The sequence below is a fragment of the Gopherus flavomarginatus genome, chromosome 22 (genome assembly GCF_025201925.1).
Source record: "Gopherus flavomarginatus isolate rGopFla2 chromosome 22, rGopFla2.mat.asm, whole genome shotgun sequence".
In the NCBI taxonomy this organism is placed as follows: Eukaryota; Metazoa; Chordata; order Testudines; family Testudinidae; genus Gopherus; species Gopherus flavomarginatus.
In genome coordinates, this window is record NC_066638.1 from 19223339 (window position 1) to 19250039 (window position 26701).

General features: G+C 51.0%; 3 protein-coding genes across 6 annotated transcripts in view; 2 read left to right on the plus strand and 1 right to left on the minus strand.

The window, feature by feature from the left end:
• PTAFR (platelet activating factor receptor) overlaps positions 1–26701 on the minus strand; it is a 566600-nt gene that overhangs the window by 440589 nt on the left and 99310 nt on the right. The window lies entirely within an intron of this gene.
• On the plus strand, positions 756–3252 carry LOC127039131 (zinc finger and SCAN domain-containing protein 29-like). Of its 2 annotated transcripts, none has more exons than XM_050932369.1 (2): positions 756–1670; positions 2561–3252. In XM_050932369.1, the coding sequence occupies exons 1-2, from the start codon at positions 1148–1150 to the stop codon at positions 2959–2961; spliced, it is 924 nt and encodes a 307-aa protein (XP_050788326.1). In that variant the 5' UTR covers positions 756–1147; the 3' UTR covers positions 2962–3252. The 2 variants fall into 2 exon arrangements, with proteins under 2 accessions (XP_050788326.1, XP_050788327.1); XM_050932370.1 differs by lacking the exon at positions 2561–3252 and adding an exon at positions 1876–2081.
• Positions 21627–26701, plus strand: part of KDM1A (lysine demethylase 1A) — a 157012-nt gene continuing 151937 nt past the window's right edge. For 2 of the 3 annotated variants that reach the window (XM_050932305.1, XM_050932306.1), the window contains exon 1: positions 21630–21988. In XM_050932305.1, coding sequence (XP_050788262.1) covers positions 21716–21988 — 273 coding nt within the window. In that variant the 5' untranslated portion in view covers positions 21630–21715. Of the gene's footprint in view, positions 21989–26701 lie in introns of all 3 variants that reach the window. The other variant, XM_050932307.1, reaches the window with a different exon arrangement.

A 26701-nucleotide genomic window follows, 5' to 3' on the forward strand; every position in this document is an offset into this window, starting at 1 on the left:
AGAACTCATGAGCTGAGTCTCCACAAAATGACTCAATATCTGACCTATCAGTCCTCATCCTCAAAGGAAACCTGCAAAACACTTTTCAAAAGATGAGCCTGGGAGTTTGAATTAGCCAGACCAGGGGTCGGCAACCTTTCAGAAGCGGTGTGCCGAGTCTTCATTTATTCACTCTAATTTAAAGTTTGCGTGCCAGTAATACATTTTAACATTTTTAGAAGGTCTTTTTCTATAAGTCTATAATTAAACTATTGTTGTATGTAAAGTAAATAAGGTTTTTAAAATGTTTAAGAAGCTTCATCTAAAATGCAGAGCCCTCCCGGACCGGTGGCCAGGACCCGCGTAGTGAGTGTGCCACTGAAAATCAGCTCACGTGCCACCTTTGGCACGCGTGCCATAGGTTGCCTACCCCTGAGCTAGACATTGAAAATCATGATCTTCATAAAGATACTGGATTTATGGTTAATTACAACAATTTGCAACCCACTAATCTCCCCTTTTGTCCTGGGATTACAAGGGAGTTAATGTGCTATTTCACCTTGAATGGTCCCCTTGAATATGTGTTAACTCCTCGTGCTAAACTATCTGTTAGATCTAGTGTTTAGCTGTGACGCTATTAGTACCTTTTCAGACCTGAAGAACTCTGTGTAGCTCAAAAACTTGCCCCTCTCACTAACAGAAGTTGGTCCAATAAAAGATATCACCTCACCCACTTTATCTCTTTTAAATAATGTGACAGCACAAAGGATTGTATAAGGCCATGGCTACACTAGAGAGTTGCAGCGCTGGTGAGGGGGTTACAGCGCTGCAACTTAGGATGTGGCCACACTTGCAAAGCACGGCCAGCGCTGCAACTCCCTGATTGCAGCGCTGGCTGTACACCCGGTCGAGCCTCGGGTGTAGCGATTCCAGCGCTGGTGATCCAGCGCTGGTCAGCAAGTGTGGACCCCACCAGCGCTTTTATTGACCTCCGGGGTATAAGGAGGTATCCCAGCATACCTTTTAAGCCTCTCTGGTAATCCTGCACACTCCACTACCCTGGGCTCAGCTGACCCCACCTTTAAATGCCCCAGGAATTTTTAAAATCCCCTTCCTGTTTGCTCAGCCAGGTGTGGAGTGCAATCAATCAATCAATCAATCAGCGACCATGCCTCCACGCCCCAGACGAGCCCCAGCATGGAACAGTTCTGAGCTGCAGGACCTCATCAGTGTTTGGAGTGAGGAAGCTGTGCAAGCACAGCTGCGCTCCAGCCGGAGAAATTATGATACCTATGGACAGATATCACAGTCCTTGCTGAGAAGGGGCCATGAACGGGATGCGTTGCAGTGCAGGGTAAAAATTAAGGAGCTGCGCAGTGCTTACTGCAAAGCCCGTGAGGGAAATCGCCGCTCAGGAGCTGCCCCCACAACCTGCCGTTTTTACAAGGAGCTGGATGCCATACTTGGGTGTGACCCCACTGCCAATCCTAGGAGCACGATGGAGAGTTCAGAGCAGGGAGAAGTGGGGGAGGGTGTAGAGGAAGCCGAGAGTGAGGCTACTGGGGTGGAGGGAGACACCCCGGAGTCCCAGGAGGCATGCAGCCAGGAGCTCTTCTCAAGCCAGGAGGAGGCTAGCCAGTCGCAGCAGCAGGAAGTTGCTGGTGAGGAAGAAACTGAGGAGCGTGCTTGGGGTAAGGAGATTTTTATGTTTTGGGAGAGGAGGGTTTGGGTTATGGCTGCCTGCATGCATGCCTAAACGTGGAATAGCCCATTGATTTGCTCTATCACGTCTCTGTAATCGGCCTCGGTAATCTCTTGAAAAGTTGCAGCCAGAGCGTGGGCAATGTGCTTTCGCAAGTTTATCGGGAGAGCCACCGTGGTCCTTGTCCCGGTCAGGCTAACTCGTCCGATCCACTGTGCAGCGAGGGGTGGGGGGACCATGGCTGCACACAGGCAAGCTGCATAGGGGCCAGGGCGGAATCCACATTGTTGTAGAAGACCCTCCCTCTCTTCCCAGGTAACACGCAGCAGTGATATATCTGGCAGTAGGAAACCCTGTTGAGAATTTAGGGATACTTCAGTGCAGGGCGCCAGGTTCGCGGTCTCCCCACACCCCTTGCAGCAGGTAGCCAGCCCCGCGGTGCGTTCCGGTCTCCCTCCCCCTTCCAGCAGGTAGCCAGCCCCGCGGTGCGTTCCGGTCTCCCCCCTGCCTTCCAGCAGGTAGCCAGCACCGCGGTGCATTCCCCCACCCCCCAGCAGGCCGGCAGTTCCGCGGACCGCCCCCCCCCGCCAGCAGCTCGCCACCTTCATGTTCCCTACTGTCCCCTGTGCAGGCCACCAGCTACCTCCTCGACCCAGTGCAGATAAACCCCAGTGAGCCATCAGTCAGTTCCCCCTCCCAGGTGAAGTCGGGGCAGAAACACTCTCCCCATTGCTCGACATGCCTTCACTTCCCTGGCCTCTCTGTGTTATGTTAGGTATGTGGGAATGATGCTACAAAAAGTCTACAAACTCCTTCACTGTGTGATAATAAACAATGTAGCCTCTGTGTATTACATGTTTCTATCTATGTTTTTTTTAGTGACCTTGACTAATGCAGCCGGATCACCGGCCTCACGTCGCTTGCAGAACTTGAGAAAAAATCCGCGAAAATCAAAAGAAGAATTGATCAAAGCAGTTATGATTCACTACAACAGAGAAAGTAGGAAGACGCAGGAATGGAGAGAGAAAATGTATGAGTGGAGGCAAACACAAAGCAGGAGAAAGGAATTGGCTACCAAAAAAACCTCAAAGCACATGATAAGCCTCCTGGCTCGCCAAACTGACTCTTTCGAGTCTCTCGTAGCCATGCAGGCAGATCTGTACCGTGGTAACCCACAACCCTCCCAAAGCTCTCTTTCTTGTTCCCCAGTATTTGCACAAAACACCTTTCTCCAGCAGCCAGTTTCTTATTACCCCCAGCTGCCCCCAACACCTGTATGATCACCTACCAGCCCTGATAACTACAATTCTTACCCTGTGCACTCCACCCCCATTACTCTGCAGCATAGTAATCCTGAAGTGCAGCAGACATTGAACAGCAATCCAAACAGGACATATTCAAACCTCTGAATGTACAGTCCACCACCCTAACCCTCCTGGCCTTTTATGTACTGTACTTTGAATAAAGGATTTTATGGCTTTTACAATACTTTTTATTATTGCAGAAAGTGGTAAATACTGTACCCCAAGGTAGAAAGGAGCACAGCAAAGGCACCAAACATTACTGTTGGCTCTCAGCATCAAATTGCTCCCTTGAGGCATCCCTAATCCTTGAAGCCCTTTCCTGGTCCTCTCTAGTAGCCCTGCTCTCTGGCTGTGCAAATTCATCCTCTAGGTGTCGAACCTCGGAGGTCCATTCCTCACTGAATCTTTCACCCTTCCCTTCACAAATATTATGGAGGGTACAGTACGCGGATATAACAGTGGAGATGCTGCTTTCCCCCAAATCTAGCTTCCCATAAAGACACTTCCAGTGGGCTTTCAAACGGCCAAAAGCACACTCCACAGTCATTCTGCACCGGCTCAGCCTGTAGTTGAACCGGTCCTTGCTCCTGTCAAGCTTCCCTGTATATGGTTTCATGAGCCAAGGCATTAAGGGGTAAGCGGGGTCTCCAAGGATCACAGTGGGCATTTTGACGTCCCCTACTGTGATCTTGCGGTCTGGGAAAAAAGTCCCGGCCCTCAGCTTCCTGAACAGGGCACTGTTCCGAAAGATGCGTGCATCATGCACCTTTCCGGGCCATCCTGAGTAAATGTCAGTGAAACGCCCACGGTGATCCACAAGCGCTTGCAGAACCACGGAGAAATACCCCTTGCGATTAACGTACTCTGATGCCAGGTGGGGTGGTGCCAGAATAGGAATATGCGTCCCATCTATTGCCCCTCCACAGTTAGGGAAACCCATTTGTGCAAAGCCATCCACAATATCCTGCACGTTCCCCAGAGTCACAGTTCTTCTTAGCAGGGTGCGATTAATGGCTGTGCAAACTTGCATCAGCACCATTCCAACGGTGGACTTTCCCACTCCAAACTGGTTCGCCACCGATCGGTAGCTGTCTGGAGTTGCCAGCTTCCAGATTGCAATAGCCACCCGCTTCTCCACTGGCAGGGCAGCTCTCAATCTCGTGTCCCTGCGCTGCAGGGTAGGGGCGAGCTCAGCACACAGTCCCATGAAAGTGGCTTTTCTCATCCGAAAGTTCTGCAGCCACTGCTCGTCATCCCAGGCTTGCAGGACGATGTGATCCCACCACTCAGTGCTGGTTTCCCGAGCCCAAAGGCACCGTTCCACGGTGCTGAGCACGTCTGTTACTGCCACAAGCAATTGAGTGTCTTGAGCGTCAGGCGTTTCAATATCATCTTCTGACTCCTCACTGTCACTTTGCAGCTGAAGGAACAGCTCCACTGCCATGCGTGATGTGCTGGCAACATTCATCAGCAAGGTCCTCAGCAGCTCAGGCTCCATTTGTAACAGAAATCTCAGAAATCGCGCTGCAGACTCACAATGCCGCCAAACTGCTTGGAATGTGTAGCAAAGCCCCACGTGGCGTTGGAACAGGAAGCGGAAAGACCCGCACACTTCCTTCCCCTTCCCACAAGCCACAGCGCCAAAATGGGACGAGGTGTTCCGTGGGATAGCTGCCCACAATGCACCACTCCCAACAGCGCTGCAAGTGCTGCAAATGTGGCCACATTGCAGTGCTGGTAGCCGTCAGTGTGGCCACACTGCAGCGCTGACCCTACACAGCTGTACGAACACAGCTGTAACTACCAGCGCTGCAGAACTGTAAGTGTAGCCATGGCCTAAAAATCATGTGTCCCTATAGCTAAACCCCATCACCTTGCTCCTTTTCAAGTATTCATAGTAATACGTTCAATAACAGATTTGCAGATCTTTGATATCTCTACTTAAAAATGACCTGACAATTTTCCAACAACTGATGAAAAGTGCTTTTTTGAAATGTTCTTTATAAAATAGGCCCCTTCCATATGATTTCATATTGTAACGTTTGTCTTTAAGCTAATATTACTGAAACTTCTGTTTCTATTTGTCAAGTATCAGAGGGGTAGCCGTGTTAGTCTGGATCTGTAAAAGCAGCAAAGAATCCTGTGACACCTTATAGACCAACAGACATTTTGGAGCATGAGCTTTCCTGGGTGAATACCCACTTCCTCGGTATTCTGACTGCATCTGACGAAGTGGGTATTCACCCACGAAAGCTCATGCTCCAAAAAGTCTGTTAGTCTATAAGGTGCCACAGGATTCTTTGCTGCTGTTTCTATTTGACATTGACTCCACTTATGCACACTATGTGTTTCTTACTTTATTGATCACTTCCTTATCTGGGAAGTGTGAAACCAACTGTCTTGGCATGATTTTCCTAGTTTTTTTATAATCAGTTGAATTACTTCTTTAAATGTTAGCTACATTAATTTCTTGGTATGCTGTGGCTTTCTGAACAGTTTAAAGAGCAGGTTACATCATTACAACTGGAATTGTTTTCTTGATTTAAACACTGCAAATAAAAAGAGTTGGGGCATATTATTGAAAGTTAGGTTAATACAAATATCAAGTATTTAATCTTGTAACTTTTTAAATAGGTTGTTTTCTCATCGAAATCCCAGATTAATCCATACAGGGAAATACAATTAGAAAGTCCAGGATTTGTGGGGGTTTTTGTTTGTTTTTTTTTTGAGTAGAGGAGGCTTGGCCTGTGTGACATGTGAGGAAGGGGACTCCCAGGGGCTGCAATTTACATCTCCCAGGTTCAGGTCAGAGCAGCGAAGGTTTCCTGCCAAGCCAGCCAGACGGTGATGGTCAGGAACGTTTCCCGGGAACCCCACTCTGCGTGGTGGCCACGGTCCAGCAGGATCCCTCCTAGTCCTGTGCCGCCTCCCGCTGCTGCTCCCAGGGCAGGAGCCAACGCCGGGCTCCGGCAATCTGCGGGGGACAGAGGCGGCGGGCGGCATCCGAGTGTGCAGCCGCCTCCTCCCCGGGCTCCAAGCTTCCCGGCTCCCTGAACCGCGAGGCCCGAAGCAATTCCCCCCCTGCCCAGCTCCGGCTGCTGCTGCCCTGGGGAAGCGCCTGGCCGGGGGCGCATGGGCTGGAGAGCTGCGGGAGCCGGGAAAGCTGGAGCCCAGGGAGGAGGCGGCTGCACTCCTGGATGCCGCCCGCCGGCTCTGTCCCCCGCAGATCGCCAGAGCCCTCCAGCAGGGGCAGTGGTGGCGGCAGCTCACACGGGGGTGGGAGCCGCAGAATCTGAGCGTGGTAAGGGGGGGCCCGGGGGGTGTGCCTGGCCGGACTGCATCCTGGCGCCCCCGGGGGCTCCTGCAGCGGATGCATGTGGGCGGCAGCCCCCGTGCACGCCCCCAGCTCCCCCCTCGCTACACTCGGGCTCTGCGGTTCCCAGGAGCAGGCTCAGGGCTCTGCACCCAGGCGGCAGCGGCGGCTCACATGCCCGCGAGCCGCAGAGCCTGAGCGCAGCAAAGGAGGAGCGGGGGGGGCACATGGGGGCTGCCGCCCGCATGCATCTGCTGCAGCCTGCAGGAGCATGGCTGCTCCCTGCTAGTGGCGCTGCCCCCTTTACAGGGCTGCTGCCCGCCCTGCACTGCGACGGCTTCTTCATAGCTGGGGCTCACCGCTTTTTGGCGCCCCCAGCCACTTGCACCCTAGGCCACCGCCTAGTTTGCCTAGTGGTTGCACCGGCCCTGCATCTGTGCACTGACTGTGCAGGGCATCACAGCTGATGTTGCATGGGAGACACCCCACCGGATAGAAACCAGCAGGGCTGTGTCCTGTGGTCCCACAGGGCACCATCCCACCAGACACATTCTGCATCACACACCATTCAAGGCATGTGGGGTCAGCCATGAGTTGTGGGCTCAGGGGAAGTGAGTACATTCCTGGAGTGATTAAGTGCTTAGAAATAATGTAAGGGGGAGAATTGGGGCAGAAACCAGAGGAGAAGGATTTCTGGCTGCACCACTGGCCTGCTGGGTGACCTTGGGCAAGTCATTGCCCTGCTCTCTGCCTCAGTTTCCCTGTCAGTTAAATGAGGATAATGTTACTGACCTTTGTAAAATACTCTGAGGTCTAGTGATGAAAACCACTAGATAAGAGCTGGGTCTTATTATTTTATTTTATTTTATTAAGGAGCAGCATCTTGGGCTTATTGATTGTTGCTTGGGTGCCTGTGATATGAGATTACATTTGTAATGTGCAAACAGAATAATATTCAAACCAGTATAATTATATCTACACTTGTGCTTTAAAAGGGCCAGCTTCACAAAGCTGAAAACAGTGACAAATCAAATGAGCTGGGAGAAAGTATTTAATCAGAAAATTGTGAATGATATTTTGGAGTTGTATAAGAACATTGTACTAGACACCCAAAAAGTCAAAATTCCCCAAGCAAGAAAGAAGGCTAAAGTGGGGGGAAAACAAACAACCTGGCTTAGAGGAGAAGTGAAAGCAGCTATAAAAAATACAATATGTAACATATGCGGGGGGGGGGGGGGCGGAATATAATTTAGACTTTAGGAATTGTAGAAAATTGCTAAGGGAAGCAAAAAGACACAAGGAGATTATCTATAGCCAGCCAAGTTAAGGACATTAAAAACACATTATAAGAATATTCAGAACAAAAGAAAATCTAACGATGGTATTTGTCCATTATTAGGTGGAAATGGTAGAGCTGACTAATAATGCGGAAAAGGCCAAAGTGTTTAAATATTTCTGTTTCTGATAATGTATTCATGTTATATGATGGTGAGAAATACTTTCTGTTCCAACAGTGACTAAGGAAGATGTTGACACCAGCTACTTTTAAAGCAGCAGATCCAGATAACTTGCATGTAGGAGTTTTAAAAAAGCTGGTTGAGGAGCATGCTTGCTCATTAATGATCATTTTTTATGTGTCTTAGTACACTGTGAAAGTTCCAGAGGACTTGAAGAAAGCTAATATTGTGCCAGCATTTTAAAAGGGTAAATAGGACACCTTGGGTAATTGTAGCTCTGTCAGACTGGCATTGATCCCAGGCAAAATAACGGAATGGTAGATATCCAACTCAATCAATAAAGAATTAAAGGCAGGTAATATAATTAATGCCAATAGCATGGGTTTATAGAAAATAGACCCTCTCAAACGAACTTGATATCTTTTTTGGATGTGATTACAAGTTTGGTTGATAAAGGTAAGAACGCTGATGTAGTATACTTAGAATTTGGTGAGGCTTTTGACTTGTTAACAAACAATGTTTTGATGAAGAAACCTCAGGGCGGGGTAGGGGGAGAGCGCAAGGTGGAAGTTTCGCCTAGGGTGCGAAACATCCTTGCACCGGCCCTGGGAATGCAGGCCACATTTACTGGGTGGGGGGCTCTATCCTGGAAGCAGTGACTCTGAAAAAGACATGTACAGCATCTTGGACAATCAGCTGAACGTGAGCTACCAATATGACACTGTGCCAAAAGGGCTAATGTGATCTTTGGATGTATGAACAGGGGAACCTTGAATAGGAGCAGAGAGGTTATTTCACCTCTATGTTTGGCACTGGTGTGACTGCTGCTGGAATCCTGTGTCCAGTTCTGGTGCCCACAGTTCAAGAGGATATAGAATCATTGGAGAGATTCAGAGAAGAACTGCCAGGATGATGAAAAGATTGGAAAACCTGCCTTACGGTGAGACTTAACCTTTTCTTTGCTAAGCTAAACAGACAAACTATGATCAATTCATCCCTTAAGGAGCTCTTAGTACCTACTTCAAAGAAGAAATTTTCTAATGGGCTCTTCAGTCTAGCAGGTAAAGGTCTAACAAGATCCAATCTTTGGAATTTGGAGCCAGACAAATTCAGACTGGAAATAAGGCACACATTTTTAACAGCCAATGATTGTGGCAGATTCCTCATAACTGGCAATTTTTAAACCAAGCCACTCTCTGAACTATTTTGTAATGTATTGTGGGAGAACTTGTCTGTCTGGGACCATGTGTGGATGTGTTTTTAGCCCACCAAGTCAGTAACAGGAGCCATGTGTGGAGCTTGCCCAACCCTTGAGCCCCAGGATGCAGGACGGCCATACCAGTCCAGAAATGGGTTGCCATTGCCATATGGAGGCTGCCAGCCCCAGACAGCTGCAGGGGGAGGGATAGCTCAGTGGTTTGAGCATTGGCCTGCTATACCCAGGGTTGTGAGCTAATTCCTTGAGGGGGCAACTTAGGAATCTGGGGCAAAAATCAGTACTTGGTCCTGCTAGTGAAGTCAGGGGGCTGGACTCGACAACCTTTTGAGGTCCCTTCCAGAGATAGGTATATCTCCAATTATTATTATTATTATTATTATTTTGGTCAGTTTGGTAGTGACAAGCCAACCGTTGGTGTTGTGGTGATGGAGCTTTGGTAGGTGATTATTCCTGTGCTTTCCCCATGGATGATGCCCATTACTAAGGGCCCCGAAATACTGGCTGGATTTGAGCAGATGGCCTCCTCAAGCCGTGAGGGCAGGGATAGTCAATTATTTTTTGTCAAGGTCCAAATTTCTTGGTCAAGGTATAGTCAAAGGTCCACATAATTTTATAACATAATAACAATAATAATTATCATAAGGAAATAGAAACATTCCGGGCTCTGTTCAAAAAGGTCTGGCAGTTCAGATTTGGCCTATTGCCCACCCCTGGTGTAGGGGTCTTTGCTAGCACTCCTGTTCCCATGGGCTGCCTAGCACAAAGGGCACAGGAATATGGCCGCTGGACAAGATACTGCTCCCTTCTTACATAGCCTTTGGTCAAAAGACAGAGGGGGGTTCATAGACACAGCATGGGATGCACCGGCCAGGCACATGGTGCCAGAGCATTCCAGAGATCTAGCATTTATCTGTTTGGACAAGAAGGGGCTTTGGTCCTCCCACATGATATGGTTATCGATAGGGTGTCTGTGCCCACTGTTGTGTGGGTGGCCAGGCCCGCTCCCTGCCCTGGCTTATGAAGCTGAACCCTGATGAAGGAACCCTGGCAGCAGAAGGCTGTGTCACCCCCAGAGCAGTTGCCGGATGGTGGAGGAGTGCGCCTGGGGCAGGCTGAAGGCAAGAGAGTGCTGTCCACAAACCCATCTCTTGTTCCTGGAGGTGCTTTACACTGCACAACATACACCAGGACACAGGTGAGAGCTGTCCCCAGAGGCGCGTTGATGCCCATGCTGGGTTACAGATGCAGTGCACGAAGCCTAACAGTGGCCTCGGCTCAGTGGGGCTTGGTCTAGGAGAGCAAGGGGCGTGAGGGTTGCCCTGTGTGTCCCCAGCCTTGCTCTGCAGAGGGAGATGAGATCCTGTGGAGACACTGGCTCACCTGTACTGTCCATAGCAATGACTGTATCCTTTATCTGTGGCTCTATTACACTTCCCACCCTTCAGGGGATATTGAAAAGGTGGGTACCTGGAGTCAGGTGGCATTTCTTCAAAAGGGCATTGGGCTGGGATGCATCACCAGCCCATTGCCCAGGCCCTTGCCTTCCTGGGGTTAGTGGCTCCTGCCAGGGGCACAACGAAGTGGGGCAGAGCAGCCCCACTCCACTTGGGACTAGACTCTACTACACATTCACAATGCCAGTCTCTCTGTTGCAAGGTGAGAGGGGAAACAGCCCAGCTGGACCCGGTCTCTCTGGTGAGAGAGAAGGGGAGAGACCCTGGATGGTTCTGGTCTCTCTGTTGGGAGGGAAGGGGGGAGATATCCTGGCTGGTCCTGGGAGAAGGAAGGGGGCAGGAGTCCCAGCTGATTCTGGTCTCCCTGGTGGTAGGGAATGGGGGGAGAGATGACTCGGCTTGTTCCGGTCACTCTGGTGGAAGGGAAGTTGGGAAGATGTCCCAGCCATTACTGGTCTCTCTGGTGGGAGGGAAAGGGGGAGACATCCCAGCCAGGCCTGGTCTGTCTAGTGGGAGGGTGTGACGAAGTGGGACTGTCCTTAATGTTTTGTCTGAATAGTGTGCATGCCTCAGTTTCTCCTCTGTGTTACTCAAGTATCGAGGTGGTAGGACAAGGGCGTGTGATTGTTGCAGAAACCCCTAGCGGGCAGGTGTGACTGGCGGCTGGCTGCCTGGGCACAGACAATGGCTGACACTGTGTATCCTGGCAACTGATGGCCTGGGCCTATCCTCTGTGAGAGCCAGCTGGAAGTGCTGGAGAACAAAGCCAGAGGTGGAGGTCAGGGGACCTGCTTGCCTGGGAAAGAGATGGAGGCGGGCAGCTGAGCGTGATGGAGGCTTGGCTGCTGGAAGCAGGTCTGTCTGAGGTTGGGGATCTCAAGAGGTGAGAGCTCTGGGCTAGCGATTCCCTGCCCTCCCCCAAGGAGGGACTTTGCTGAATGTTCCTAATTACTGTACTAATGCTGTGTTCCCAACCACGAATAACCCGTCTGTGTTACCTGCTGGCTGGGATCACTGCTGACTGCAGGGATGGGGTGCATGGCCCCTTGGAGCGGGGTGGGGGTGAGGCTTCCCCAGGTGTCCGATCCAGGGAGACTCCTTGTGGGGAGCTCATGGCATGGAGCAGGGCGCTGAGCACTCTGAGGTCAGACCCAGGAGGCTGCCCTAGGCAGAGTGAGCCCTGAGGGGTGTCATGCCACAAGAGGGTCCTGCCTGAACCTCCAGAGTGCAGAGCCTGTGCACTGTGACCAAGGGGAGGAGGAAGAGTTTGTGGGGGAGGAGGGAGAGGTTCTGGCTAGTCTCCGTCACCTGGGCCTGGCCCTTGGAGATGAGGAAGAAGCACCAACTGAAGCCACCAGAGGCCAGCACAGCAGGAATGGGAGCAGAGGCTCCTCTGGGGCTTCAGCCCCTGAGATCCCCAGACCCGTTTTCCCGCTTCTCAGAACACTGGGCCACCATCTCCTCATGCTGCCTCCTCCAGCCCTGCTGCAGCCAGTCCCGTGTCACGTGATAATATGAAGTGGGGGACCCCTCAAGACACAACGCAAGCGTAAAGCAGGAGCCCATGTGCAACCTAGGCCCTCGGCAGGAAAATTCTGGGTGTGCCCTGGCCATGCCATGAATGTTCCTAGGCACACGCGCTGCCCTCAACAGCATCTCCACGTACAAACAGCATAGCCCAGAGCACGGAGAGCGCCATACCCTGGAGCTGAACTTCCCCAGCGTGGGACTCCTTGGAGCAGCTGGCGAATGCACCCTGGAAGTGGGGGCTGCTGGAGGCCAATGGTGCCCTGCACGGGAGGCAGCGCTGGTGTTACCAGATTGCTCTGTGGGGTCTGAGTTCAGGGAGGTCTCAGCACTACACAGGGATGGGATGGTTCTCTCTTTGTGGGGGTGACTCAGCAGGGGCTTCCCTTGACCAGGAGCCAGCATGGTGCTGGTGGAGCTGTGCTCCTGGGATTGCCACCCTTGGGATGAAACCCTATAATAATATAAGGAGATATACCTAGCTCATAGAACTGGAAGGGACCCTGAAAGGTCATCGAGTCCAGCCCCCTGCCTTCACTAGCAGGACCAAGTACTGATTTTTGCCCCAGATACCTAAGTGGCCCCCTCAAGGATTTAGCCCACAATCCTGGGTTTGCAGGCCAATGCTCAAACCACTGAGCTATCCCTCCCCTGAGCACCTATGCCTGGAACTCATTGGGCACGATGCAGGAGCCAGAAGTGCCAGCACTACCCAGGGGCAAGGTTCAGGCTGGTTCTGTGCATTGTGGAAATAAACTAGGGCATGGGTTCTCACAACACATTTTTTGGTGACCTCAGAGTTCAGCCACCAACTCTTGCTGGTGGCCGCTCTGACAGTTTTTCCTAAAATACTTAATTAACTGTTGCAGATTCAATAATACAAATAATGCACCGTTGTCTCTATTCTTTCCTGGAACCTACACAAAATAGAAACACATAAGGTGTTTTGCACGACAGTCTTTGTTGTTGCTTTTGTTTTTTAGACTTGGTGGCTGTGTCAAAGTCAGGTTTTATTCACCTTATAATGTTGCATATGAGTCTCACTGTCCTATACGAATACTATGTGTGCCTCAGTTTCCCTGTGTACTGCACCAATGCTTTTGGGGTGGGAATTGGGTGTGTGATTTTCACTGAAGCCCTCAGGGCAAGTGAGGCTGCCAAGCTGTCTGCATGTAGGTGATGGCGGATACCCTTCGTAACCTGAGAACCAGGAGGGGGATGCCACCAGGTGACAATTTTTTGCCCAGGAACAGGACAAAGACCAGGAGGAGGAGCAACAAGCGTGTCGGAGGTCGGATCCCTGGAAGCAGGGAAGTCTGCTGTGGGGGACTAGAGAGGGGGGAGTCCTAGGCATTTGGCCTGAGGTCCCATACGATGGACTTAGCACAGAAATCAGTGACTTTCGGACAAGTTCTGTACTACGCTGTGAACCTGTTGACTAATAAACCTTCATTTTACGCTTCCTGAGAGTCGCATCTGACTGTGGAGTTGGGGTGCAGGGCCCTTTAGCTTTTCCAGGAGCCCCGCATGAGCGGACTTGCTACAGGAAATGCACAGGGAGGAAGGGGATGCTGAATGCTCCGGGATCAAACACAGGAAGGTCAAAGCTGTATAAGCTTCTTGTCCTGGTGATGGTAAGCTCAGAGAGATAAGGCATGCTACCCGAGTCCTGACTGGTCTCGTATGGACTAGTTCCAGAGCATTGCTCCAGTGACTCCTTGGCAATGGCTAGTAAGTGTGCTGTGAAAAGTGATATTAACATACAAGTATCACTTTTCACAGCAGCATACTTATTGAGCCCCGGCATGCCAAAGCCCTGCGGCTGGAGCCTGAGCCCAAAGCCCTCAGCTGAAGCCTGGGGCCAGAGGCAATGAGGGTGGTGAGCCCAGGGCCAGAGCATACTGCTACATGGCCAGGGAGTGGAGCCAGAGGATGCCCTGGACTCCCCCTCTTCCAGCATCCCACAGCAGACTGCCCAGCTACCAGCAACCTGACCTCAGACACCCCGTAGCTTCTCCCCATGGTCTTTGCCTTGCTTCCCAGGCAAAGTGTCACCTGGTCATCACCTGGTTGCATTCCCCTCCTGGTTCTCAGGTTACGAAGGACACCGGCCACAGCCTACGTGCTGGAGCAACCTCACCTGCCCCCAAGGGTCTCAGCCAAAGTCACACACCCTTATTCCCACCACTTAGGCATTGGTGCAATACACCAGGAGACTGAGGCACACACAGTATTCATGCAAAACAGTAAGACTCACATAGCTCACATACACCATAACAAGGGAAAATCTCCACTTCATCGAATCCTTTTCCCCTGCCCCCATCAGCTGAGCCTCTGCCCCACAGCTGTCAGGCAGAGCTCAGCAGGGAGAAGAGGGAGCAGCAGTTTAAGGCTTTTCTAGTTTTCACCAAAATCGCTCAACTTCTGCCCATTGATGCCAAAAACATTTCCCAAAATGGTGGACAGTATCAGCTGGGATGTTACTGTCCTGGAGTCCTGGTATTTGGGCTGCACTACAGCTGTCAAACAGTCCCTTGGAGGAGTCTGTCAGTGTGCCAGCCCTTCACATGGCCCCACTGTACCTTAAGGGCAGGCCCATAATTGAACCTTCGGGCTCCAGCCCCTCTGCTTCAGGCTGGGAGCTCTGCTCGGCGAGTCCCACGGCCATAGACTTCTGGTGAGAGACTGCCACGCTCTGCAGGGACTAATGCACTGCAGGAAGTGTTCGCAAGAACCCTCACACCAGGCAGTGTCTGCAAAGCAGTCGGGTTCAATGGGCAGGTGAAACCTAGCATGGAGAGTCCCAAGTTTAGCCTGGAGAAATGACACTTAAAGCATCCGCCAGCTGGTCAAGCCAGAGCAGGCCACAGCCAAGTGGGAGTGGCTCCATCTTAGGCTCTGTCCCTGTCATAGCATAATTCCCAACTCTGGACTTTATGGTTATGGGTTCTAGTCTAAAGTCCTCTAAGCTTAATTACCAGCTTAGATTCTGTGGCACTGCCACCAATCAGGAATTCCAGGGCCTGATACCCTCTGGTCCCCCCAAACCCTTCCCTGGGGACCTCCAAGACCCAGATTCCTTGAGTCTCACCACAAAGGGGAATAAACCATTTCCCTTCCCCCTCCTTTCTTCCTCCCAGCTCCTTCCCGCCCTGGGTACACTAGGGACCCACCCCGAGAGGAATGTTACCTTCCCCCTCCCTTCTTCCCCGGAGAGAGATACAGAGATAAATGCAGAGAGCAGATTTTTCTTCCCTCTTCCCCTTCCTTTCTCCCACCAATTTTCTGGTGAGTGCAGATAACCAAAAAATCAATTAGATTCAAAAAAAAAAAGGAGGAAAACTTTAATAAAGAAGGAAAAACATAAAAATTGTCTCTGTAATCAAGATGGTAAATATACAGGGTTTTTTTAGCTTATAGACAATAGAAAGAAGCTTTCTCCAGCAGAAACACAATTTAAGCTACTTCCAGCAAGTACACATCTGCAAATAAGAAAAACAAGTTAAAAGACTATAACCGCCTTTGTACTTACTCACTATTCTGAATAGATAAGAGACTGTAGCAGGGAGATTGGCAGAAACCTGGTTGCACCTCTAGTCCCGTCCAGGACCCAGAGAGAACAACCCACAAACCCAAAACCCACAAACAAAGGCTTCCCACCACCTAGATTTGAAAGTATCTTGTTTCCTGATTGGTCCTCTGGTCAGGTGTTTGGGTCCCTGTTTGTTAACCCTTTACAGGTAAAAGAGACATTAACCCTTAACTATCTGTTTATGACAGTCCCTCTCTGACACTCTCAGCTAGGAGCAGCCAGCCTCTCCAGATGCCCCCTCTGGGTGGAGTCTTTCACTCAGCCTGTCCCTGGCAGCTGGGGCAGCAGCAGGCTGCCCCCACCGAGACCCTGCTGCAGGGACAGGGTCTGAGTGAGCTGGAGTCCCCTCTCCCCACTCCCACAGCAGAACCCAGGCATGGAGCGGGCTGCTGCTGCCTCCCAGCCAGGCTCTCTCTGGCAGATACAGCTCTGTCCTGCTCCCCACCTTGATGCCAGGGAGAGCAGCCAATTTAGCCAAAGTGGGGGGGTGCAGGGAGAGAAGGGAGAGCCCCTTTCCCTCCCTGCCCCCAGCAGGCCAATCTAGGGGGCCACGACCCCCCATACCACCCCCATGCATTGCTTCTGGATAACTGGTGGAAAGTGGTGGACATAATATACCTTGTCAAGTATCAGAGGGGTAGCCGTGTTAGTCTGGATCTGTAAAAGCAGCAGAGTCCTGTGGCACCTTATAGACTAACAGACGTATTGGATGCATCTGACGAAGTAGATATTCACCCATGAAAGTTCATGCTCCAATACGTCTGTTAGTCTATAAGGTGCCACAGGACTCTTTGTTGATAATATACCTTGACTTTAGCAAAGCTTTTGATAAAATCTCCTACGTTATTCTTGCCAGCAAGTTAAAGTTGTATAGATTGGATGAACAGACTATAAGGTGGATAGAAAGCTGGCTAGATCATTGGGCTAAATGTGTAGTTTATCAATGGCTTGATGTCTAGTTGGCAGCGAGTATCAAGCAGAGTGTCCCAGGGGTTGGTCCTGGGGCCGATTTTGTTCAACGTCTTCACTAATTATCTGGATGATGGGATGGACTGCACCCTCAGCAAGTTCGCAGATTACACTAAGCTGGGGGAAGAGGTAGACACACTGGAGGGTAGGGGATAGGGTCCAGAGTGACCTAGACAAATTGGAGGATTGGGACAAAACAAATGTGATGAGGTTCAACAAGGTCAAGTGCAGTTCCATGCACTGCTACAGGCTGGGGACAGACTGGCTAAGAGGCAGTTCTGCAGAAAAGGATCTGGGGATTACAGTGGATGAGAAGCTGGATGAGAGTCAACAGTGCGCCCTTGTTGCCAAGAAGGCTAACAGAATATTGGACTGCATTAGTAGAAGTGTTGCCAGCAGATCGAGGGAAGTGATTTATCCTCTCTATTGGGCACAAGTGAAGCCACATCTAGAATACTGCATCCAATTGGAGAGAGTCCAGCGGCGGGCAACGAAAATGATTAGGGGGCTGGGGCACATGACTTATGAGGAGAGGCTGAGAGGACTTGGACTTATTTAGTCTGCAGAAGAGAAGAGTGGGGGGTGTGTGTGGGGGGAAGGATTTGATAGCCGCCTTCAACTACTTGAAGGGGGGTTCCAAAGTGGATGGAACTCGGCTGTTCTCAGTGGTGCCAGATGACAGAACAAGGAGCAATGGCCTCAAGTTGCAGTGAGGGAGGTCTAGGTTGGATATTAGGAAAAACTATTTCATTAGGAGGGTGGTGAAGCACTGACATGGGTTCCTTAGGAAGGTGGTGTAGTAAGTGAAGGCCCTGATAAAGGCCCAGTATGAGGCCTGAGGCCTGAACTAAAGTAATGGTCAAGACTTTGCTAACATAAAGCAAAGTGAAGCTGTGAGCCAAAGGCAGGCCCTGCTCACAGAAGCTGGCAAGGAAAGGGCTGATGCTGCAAGAAGATACGTACCTAAAAGGTACTGAACACTAGAGATCAGAACATTCACATACTTGCACATTCCACACAGATAACAAGGAACAGGCCGACTCATCCCAATGACAGGGGCAAAAGGGTAAAATGATGGATAGAGTTGTTTTGATCGAGCCAACATGTACAAGGTGACTGGCGGCACCTTACTACGTAGAGGGGTTGTACCTTGCTGCGTAGAGGGGCTGCACCTCAATACGTCAGGAGTGATGTGTATCTTGTTTGTACTTGTGTATAAAAATGTATCCCTGGGGCGATGTCTTTGTCCGGCCTAGGGGGCAGTGGAAAGTCCCACCACTGACTGAGCTGGGTCCATTGCCAAGAGGCACTTTCTCGTAGTATGCCCTGTAGAGTAACAATCTAGAGGGAACTGCAATTGTGTCCGAAGTCGCAATAAACCTGGCCGACGTGCCTTCGTACCTTACTAGACTCTGTGGTCATTGGGGGTTCTCTTCGAGTCTGCTGTGTCAGCTATCTGCGCAGAGCTGGGGCAGCACACAGAGGGAACACACGCACGCAGCCGAGTGATACCAACAGAGAGAGAGCAGAGCACCACACCAGTAGCATCTGACAACAACACCTCTGACAACAGGTGGTGTTATCTCCATCCTCAGAGGTTTTTAAGGCCTGGCTTGACCAAACCCTGGCTGGGATGATTTAGTTGGGGTTGGTCCTGCTTTGAGCAGGAGGTTGGACTAGATGACCTCCTGAGGTCTCTTCCAACCTGAGTTCTTCTGTGATTCTATGAACACACACAGTGTCTTTGTCCTTAGTATGGACCCCTTGGTTCACACACATTTAAGAATCAATATGTATCAAAAAAACAAAGAGGCAAGGAAAATACTATCTCAGGTGAAAACACAGGCATGAATCCTATGTCGGCACTAGCACTCCTAACACAGTGTATTTTGCTTGAAGTGCTTGGGAGACCTCAGCTCAGGAACAAAGACTGATGCACATCCTCTCCAAATTGAGAGAGGGATGAACTGGGTTTTAAATGTATATCGGTCAGACTTCTGACTAGGGCAGTACGATATAATTCTGATCCCCCCCGCGCCCCTGCCCCGCCTCTTCCCACCCATGCACTACCCTTGCCCCATCCCCATTCCATCCTTTCCCCAAAGTCCCCATCCCACCCTGCCTTTTCCCATTCCAGCCCCTTCCCGTCCCCATTCCACTCTCTTCCCCCAAGTTTCCACCGCGCCCCACCCTGCCTCTTCTCCGCCTCCTCCCTGCTCCTCTCCCTCCCTCCTGGAAAGCCCTAAGCACTGCCAAAACAGCTGTTAGGTGGTGGTGGGGTGGGAAGCACTGGAAGGGAGGGGGAAGAGCGGGGACATAGCACTCTGAGGGAGGGGAAGGAGGTGAGAAGAGGGGAACTTGGCTGCCGGTGGGTGCGGAGCACTTGCTAATTTTTAGTCAGCGTCTATGTTCTGGCGTGCAAGGCTGGGGAGCCTGGGGAAATTGGCTGGAGTGTCTCTATTGTTAATTCATGAGTGACTGGGAGAAGCATTCATGTAACTTCCATGATTCTAACTCAGCTGGGTGTGTCCTTGTCTGTGGACGTCTGTGTGACTACATACCTACCAGAGGTTTGTAGCTTGGCATAGCATCACAGGGTGACAGGCAGCCCAGGTTGGTGGGACACAATGCTCAGTGGTCCCACAGTTCAGGTTGCAGCCTGGGAAAACCTGTCACATGCAGATACAGAATGGGAGCAGAAGGATGTGGTAGAGGAGGAGAAGAGATTATGGTGGCTCACAACCCTAACATGAGTTAGCAATGTGATGCTGTTGCAAAAAGAGCAAATGCAATTTTGGGTTGCATTGACAGAGTCATAGTATGCAAGTTACGGGAGGTGACAGTACCACTCTATTCAGCCCTGGCTGGGCCTCAGCTGGAGTACTGTGTCCAATTTTGGTCATCACTTGGTCAGCTTGGAAAAGAGATGACTAAGGGGGGATATGATAGATGTCTATAAAATCATGACTCGTGTAAACAAGTGTTATTTACTCCTCATAACACAAGAACTAGGGGTCACCAAATGAAATTAATAGGCAGCAGGTTTAAAACAAACAAAAGGAAGTATTTCTGCACACAACACACAGTCAACCTGTGGAACTCCTTGCTAGAGGATGTTGTGAAAGCCAAGACTTTAAGAAGGCAGGAAGGATAGCTCAGTGGTTTGAGCATTGGCCTACTAAACCCAGGGTTGTGAGCTCAATCCTTGAGGGATCATTTAGGGATCTGGGGCAAAAATCTACCTGGGGATTGGTTCTGCTTTGAGCAGAGGGGTTGGACTAGATGACCTCATGAGGTCCCTTCCAACCCTGATATTCTCTGATTCTAAGGTTGAAAAAAAGAACTAGATACGTTCATGGAGGATATGTCCATCAATGGCTATTAGCCAGGATGCACAGGGATGGCCTCTGCTTACCAGAAGCTGGGAATGGGTGAGAGGGGATGGATCACTTGATGATTATCTGTTCTGTTTGTTTCCTCTGGAGCACCTGGCATTGGCCACTGTTAGAAGACAGGATACTGGGCTAGATGGACCTTTGCTCTTTCCCAGTATGGCCATTCTTATGTTCACTGTATAGAAAGGATGTAGAGAAACTGGAAAGGATCCAGCAGAGAGCGACAAAGATGATGAAAGGTATGGAATGCAAGTCATATGAGCAAAGGCTAAAGGAACTGCATAAGTTTAGTTTGCAAAAGATGAGATTAAGGGGGGACATGATAGCAGTATTCAAATACTTAAAAGGCTGCTATAAAAAGATGGGAGAAAAGCTGTTCTGACTTGCCACAGAGAGCAGGACAAGAGGTAATGTGTACAAACTACATCATCACAGATTTAGATTAAATCTCAGGAAAAACTCCACAACTATAAAACCAGTAGGACAATGAAACAGACTGCCTAGGGAGGTTGTGGAAACTTCTTCACTGGAGGTTTTCAAAAGGAGACTGGATAGCCATTTGTCTTGGATGATTCAAACACAACAAATTCTGCACCTTGGCAGGGAGTTAGAAAAAGTTTGAGAACTCCTGATCTAGTCTTTCTGAGGCGCCATCAACATGCTATAAAAACTCCACAGGCCATCTGTGCCATAACATTCGGTTTTCTGCATACAAAAAGCCAGAGCTGGCGTTAAGGGGTGGCAAGCAAACCACTGGTGGCACAGAGAAGCTTAGTTTTTCAGGCGTCTGCATCAGCTACATGTGGCAGGGCTCAGGGCTTCAGCCCTGTGCTGTGGGGTTTGGCTTTCCTCACTGAGCCCCAGGAAGTTTAACGCTGGTCCTATTTGGAGCCCCCAGGCTGACCCCGATTGAGACCCACCGGACTAGACAACCACTGCAGTCCATTCGCACCCTGTGATTTTACAGCACGTCAGTGTCTACTCATGCGATCGCTGACGCACGCAGGTCTGGAGGTTGCCGTGGTGCACAACCACCCAGACCGTTCGCTTGCGAAGTTTGCAGGTGGTGCAAACTCACCAGGATTGGGGGGGGGGGGGCGGAACTTGCACACTCCTGGCTGGGAGAGCAGCCAGCGATGGCAAAGCGGGACCCTGTGTGGCTCAGAGGCCCATGGACCGGCCCGGCCCGGCTCAGCTCCTGTCCCGCACACAACCGCAGGCGCCAGAAGCGACCCCAGCGATGCACGGCCCTGGCCCAGCCCGGCGCATGCGGCTAGGGCACGTCCTGACGACAGGGGCGGGGCCAGACCCGCGGACGCGGCGAGGGCACGTCGTGATGCCGGGGGCGGGGCTATGACGCGGAGAGGGCACGTCGTGATGACAGGGGCGGGGCTATTGACGCGAAGAGGGCACGTCGTGACGCCGGGGCGGGGCTATCCCGCGGACGCGGAGAGGGCACGTCGTGGCGCCGGGGGCGGGGCTATGACGCGGAGAGGGCACGTCGTGGCGCCGGGGGCGGGGCCATTCCGGCGGACCCGGCGAGGGCACGTCATGACGCCGGGGCGGGGCTATCCCGCGGACGCGGAGAGGGCACGTCGTGACGCCGGGGCGGGGCTATGACGCGAAGAGGGCACGTCGTGACGCCGGGGGCGGGGCTATGACGTGAGAGAGGGCACGTCGTGACGCCGGGGGCGGGGCTATGGCGCGGAGAGGGCACGTCGTGACGCCGGGGCGGGGCTGTGGCGTTCGCTCGCTGGCCCCTTTGTGCAGCTCGCGGCAGGCGGCGCGGAGCGGGCTGGAGGCGATGCTGTCGAGTGGCAAGAAGGCGGCCGAGGGTGGCGGGGACAGCGGGCCGGAGGTGCCGGTGCCGCCGCCCGGCCTTCCGAGTTCGGAGGGCGGTTCGGGCGCCGGGGGCCCGGAGCGGACTCCGCGTAAGAAGGAACCGTCCCGGGCCTCTCCCCCGGGAGGCCTGTCCGAACCGCCGACCGCCGGCGCTATCGTCGGCCCCGGCCCCGAGACTACGGGCATAGCCGAGACACCCGAGGGCCGCAGGACCAGCCGCCGCAAGCGGGCTAAAGTAGGTGCCGGCGCAGGCGGGCTGCGCTGGGGCCCTTCCTCCCCGGCCTAGGTAGGGGGGCTGGCTGGGCTCGGGCACCGGTGTCCGAGCAGAGGAGCGGTCGGGAGCTGGATCAGGACCGCCCAGCCCTGCCCATTCTGTGCGGGCTCCAGCTCGCGAGAGGCCGGGGTGAGGTCGGAGCAGCCTGTCTGTCTGTCCTGGTCCCCTGCTGTGTCGGGCTGTGAAATCCCACCGCGCGCCAGGCCTGTGTCTGCAGGGTGGGCAGGATCCCACCCTGAGCGCCGGGGGCTGGGTGTTGGTAGCGGTAAACGCTGAACACGTGGGTGGCGAGAGAAGCCTAGAAAACAAATTATTTGAAAGGGTGAAAATGGTGAAGGTCTCAGGCATTTGGCATAGGATTAAGAGAGAAAACACTGAAAAGTAGTAGATGGGCATACCTGTCTTGTACTTGCTGTAGAAATGCTTTTATTTTAAATGTTATATTGGACTGGCAACGTCTATCAAGAAGTAAAACTGCATTTTTATGTGTTGCTGGGGTGGGGGTCGGGGGGAAGAGATGAAGCTTATGGGGCTACAGATTCCATCTCCCTCCTTTTTTGTTTTTCCGCTAGTACTATCAATAGTGAAATTGCGTGGGCATTAGTATTCAAGTCTCAGGGTAGGTCTGCACTACAGAATTGCATTGGCACAGCTGCACGTCTGCAGCGCTTCTTGTGAAGATGCTCTAAGCAGCTGATGGGGGAAGAGTTCTCCTGTCAGCTTAATAACTCCACCTCCATGAGAGGTGATAGCTATGTCTTCTGCTGGTCTACTTCTGTGTGTGTGTGGCGGGGGGGTGTTAAGGTTGGTATAACTAAGTTGCTCATGGGTGTGGATTTTTCACACCCATGAGCAAATGTAGTTGTACTCAAGTGTGTAGAGTAGTGTGTGTAGTGGCCTTAGTTAATGTATGTTGAAAAGAAAATGGGCTCCAACGTTTTGCACCTTCTTTGCAGACTAATGAAAACTCCTGCATCAAGGCACAATGTGTGTGGGCTTTTTTTTGTTTTGTGTTCGGGCCTGGAAACTTAGATCACAATTTACAAACATTCGTGCCTGAGGTAAAGCACTAAATCCCTTTTGAAGTAACTGGTCTGATTTTTTTTAATAAGATGCTGAATGTAACCTTTGAGAGCTGTGTACCTCTAAAAATTAATTCCTACAGCTGTTGGAAACCATTAAGAATATGATGATCTAATTGTCTAAAAGTGTATTTGGAAAGCAGCAGATAGAGAAGTGATTCAGAATAACATTTCATGAACTTCATGGAGCCCCTGATTGAAAAAGGGAACATCTCTTGGAGACTCCTTTTCAGTACAGAATGATTGTTCATTGTAAGATTACTAACCTGTCCAATGCTAGACACGTGCACATAGTTTTCTTTTGCAGGCGTCCTGCTCTTGTGCTCATGTGAGAGATGGGCTGAAGACTCCCCATGCTCTCCAGTTGGACCTTTGAAGTAGTTCCCTGCCCATTTCCTTTCCAACTTTCCTTTCACTCCAGATCTTGACGACTGACCTATGGCTTTGCCTTGATGCCACTACTGATGCTCTTGCTTTCCCAATGATTTACTATTAAACAACTTTTTAAATTGCTTCTTGTATTTTGTTGGTGCAGTGTGTTATTGGACCTTAGCTGGCCAGGCTTCCAGATCAGTGGGTCATGATATGTAGAGAGTGGGCTAGGGCATCATTATCTCAACATTACTATTGCTGCTCTAGTACTTCGTTGTAGGTCATCAGGGCTCTGTCTCTAGTTAGGCTTTTCTGCATTGTGTCAAACTACAGTGTCCATAGGGAGTTAGTCTGGGTCCTGCAGTGCCACAGTTTTCAGATTAACAGGGTGAAAGTTACTCTCTACAGTTCTTAGATTGGAAGCCTCTAGGAACATACAAAGACAGTGATCATGTGCAGTCGCAAGTAAGAAGTCTTGTCTGTATTAATAGTTTTACTGATTAGGGTTACAATCACACAAGTGTGCAAAACTTGAGAGAGCCAATGGTTCATACATAGCCAAAGATATCGAGTCTGGTCAACCTCTTAAACAGATGGTCATCAGTAGAGGAGTCTTCCAACCCTATCCATAGTAGGGAATCCTTTTTATCCTATTATGACCATGCCTAACAACTTATCCATATGCAGGAGTGTTCCAACCTCCTTTTCCTTATTTGAACTTTGGTACTCTATAGCTTTTTGGGGTGTTCCGCTTCTCATAGGTTGTATTTTTAGATCCTTTTATTCTCATAGCATCTACATGCACATGTTTCCATGGTAACCTGCAGTAAGCAGAACTTACAGTCAGGTTGTCTTGCTGTCTAGATTGGTACACTGTGGCATATTTTCCCAGAACATCACCCATAGGGCACATTCTTTACCATAATCTTGTAATTTCACTGGCACGGGGTCATTCCTGGGTCACCTACGTAGGTCAGGCCTCCTTAAGCCTGAGGCCCAGTGTAACTAAGCTGAAATCTTACAGGCCTTACTTAGCATGTAGGCCCTTGTGTTACAGCTTTGTTTTACTTATATACTCCTACATGCTGGTCAATCTTGTCTACTCATATCTGTACCTATACCTACAACTTAAATCTAGTCACCGCTCATTGATTATGTATGTAATAACATGAGTGTGCCACATCAATAGATAACACAATTAAATGGTAACATGAATTAATTGGCTATAGTTCTTAAGCCAGGAGCACCTGAAAACCCTCCTAGAGGCTCCAGGTGGGTCATCTTGTAATCAAAGACTTTATCCTTAAAGTTTGTCCAAATCCACCACTTTCAGTGCTGGAGTCAGGGAAGCATTAGCTGTGCCTTGTAAGAATGCAGTCTACGCTGTAATTCAGTGATACCTGTGCTATATCTCTAGTGGATGAAAATATGAAAGCAGATTGGAAACCCTTGGAACTGTGCAAGTGTAGTTTGCTTTAGTATGCGAACCTGTGCTACCGGCCCTTGTGTTTGAGACTGCACCAGTGTTGACTTTCATTGCAGTAGTAAAAACTGCAGATGAGTCTCCAGTAGCATTGTTTTAGAATCATAGAATATCAGGGTTGGAAGAGACCTCAGGAGGTCATCTCGTCCAACCCCCTGCTCAAAGCAAGACCAACCCAACTAAATCATCCAGTCTCATTTACATTAGGGCTACTGTTGGTTCAGCATCTGAACCAGTGACAGGGTCAGTGGGAGTTTCTTTTTTAAAATTTCCTAAGGTTAGATACAGCTACATAAATAACATAAAAATATTTTCTTTGATTATGCTTAGGGCTCCATGTTTGTCACAGAAGTCATGAAAGTTGCTGATTCCATCATCAATAGAGGAGTCTTCCCACCCTTTCTGTGACCTCCATAACCCTGGGGACAGCCACACTGGCCAGCTCTTTGGGTGGCCCCGCAGCCAGCCATGGCTGGAGTGGCCCCTGGGCTAACTGCCTGGGCAGCCCCGCAGCCATTTGTGGCTGGAGCAGCCCCCAGGCCAGCCACACCAGTTGCTTAGTGGCAGAACTCTTTGCCACTCTTAGGGCCCTGGGCCTAAGTGGTGGAGCAGGTGGGCCCAAGTCCCCTTACCCTAGCTGCTGCTCCCCTCCCCCCAAGGTGGCAGCCCATCAGCTTGCTAATAGGCCTTACTGCCCTATGAATAAAGCATGGACCTGTTGGCTGGCGAATCCCCAGACAGTTATGTGTGCTACCAAGAGGAGCATTTCCGAAGGGATTGCTCCTATATGGATTGTAACTATGGACAGGTATGTGTAGCCAGCCCATGGGCCAGGAAGAAGGTCCCAGGGAAGGCCAGCATTCCTGTCCATGTAAATGGGACACCCAAACTGGCTTTGTTGGACTCCAGGTGTAGTCAGACCCTCGTCCGTAGGGAGCTGATCCCAGCTCCTGAACCAAATGGATTCTGAATACACCTACAGTACGTCCATGAAGATGTGAATTTTTACCTCACTACCAGGGTGGCCTTGGAAATCTCTCACCATCGTGCGGCCCTGCAGGTCAGCCTAACCCCTGAACTGGCCTATTCAGTCATCCTGGGATGAGACTGACTGTGGTTCTGGGACTTTTTATAGGACTTTGCCTGTTACTCGCTGTAAAGGCGCATGGCCGGGGCTCGATCCTCCCTGCGGAGGAGGGGAGCCACACCGGCCTCAATACACGTCGTCTGCGTCAGCCCCTTTCATCAGGGCTGAGCGACGCTACACAATTGCTTGGGGCCCCGGCCTTCTGCTATAGGGCGGGGCAACAAACACAGTTACAAAGGCTCAGACTGTCGTGGCTCAGGGTCGAGCAGTCAATAGTTCAGGCAGCTCGAGCCCTTTGGGACAGGACTGAGCAGTGGCACAGTTAAAGGGGGCCCAGGCCCTTGGTTTGGGCGGGGCACCAAACATACAGTTACAAGGGCTCAGACCCTCGTGGCTCAGGGTCGAGCAGTCAATCGCTGGACTTGATGGCCTCCTTAGGCCGGGGAGAGGGGGATTCTGCCACCCGGGTACGGGTGGCAAGGGGAACGCAAGCCCACCCACTCCACTGCGTTCCAGCCCGGGGCCCTAGTAGCGGCTATCACCGCTAACGGTCAGTGGGGTTCCTGACCACAACACACTGACATGGGTTCAGGTACACTTGCAGCCTGACTGGGGTCGGCTGCCCCCGGGCTACTTCCACTCTCCCCGTC

Coding starts and splice junctions, on each gene's coding strand:
- LOC127039131 (XM_050932369.1), top strand. CDS start 1,148: ATGCCTCCACGCCCCAGACGAGCCCCAGCATGGAACAGTTCTGAGCTG. Junction 1,671..2,560: donor AACTGAGGAGCGTGCTTGGG/GTAAGGAGATTT, acceptor TGTTTTTTTTAG/TGACCTTGACTAATGCAGCC.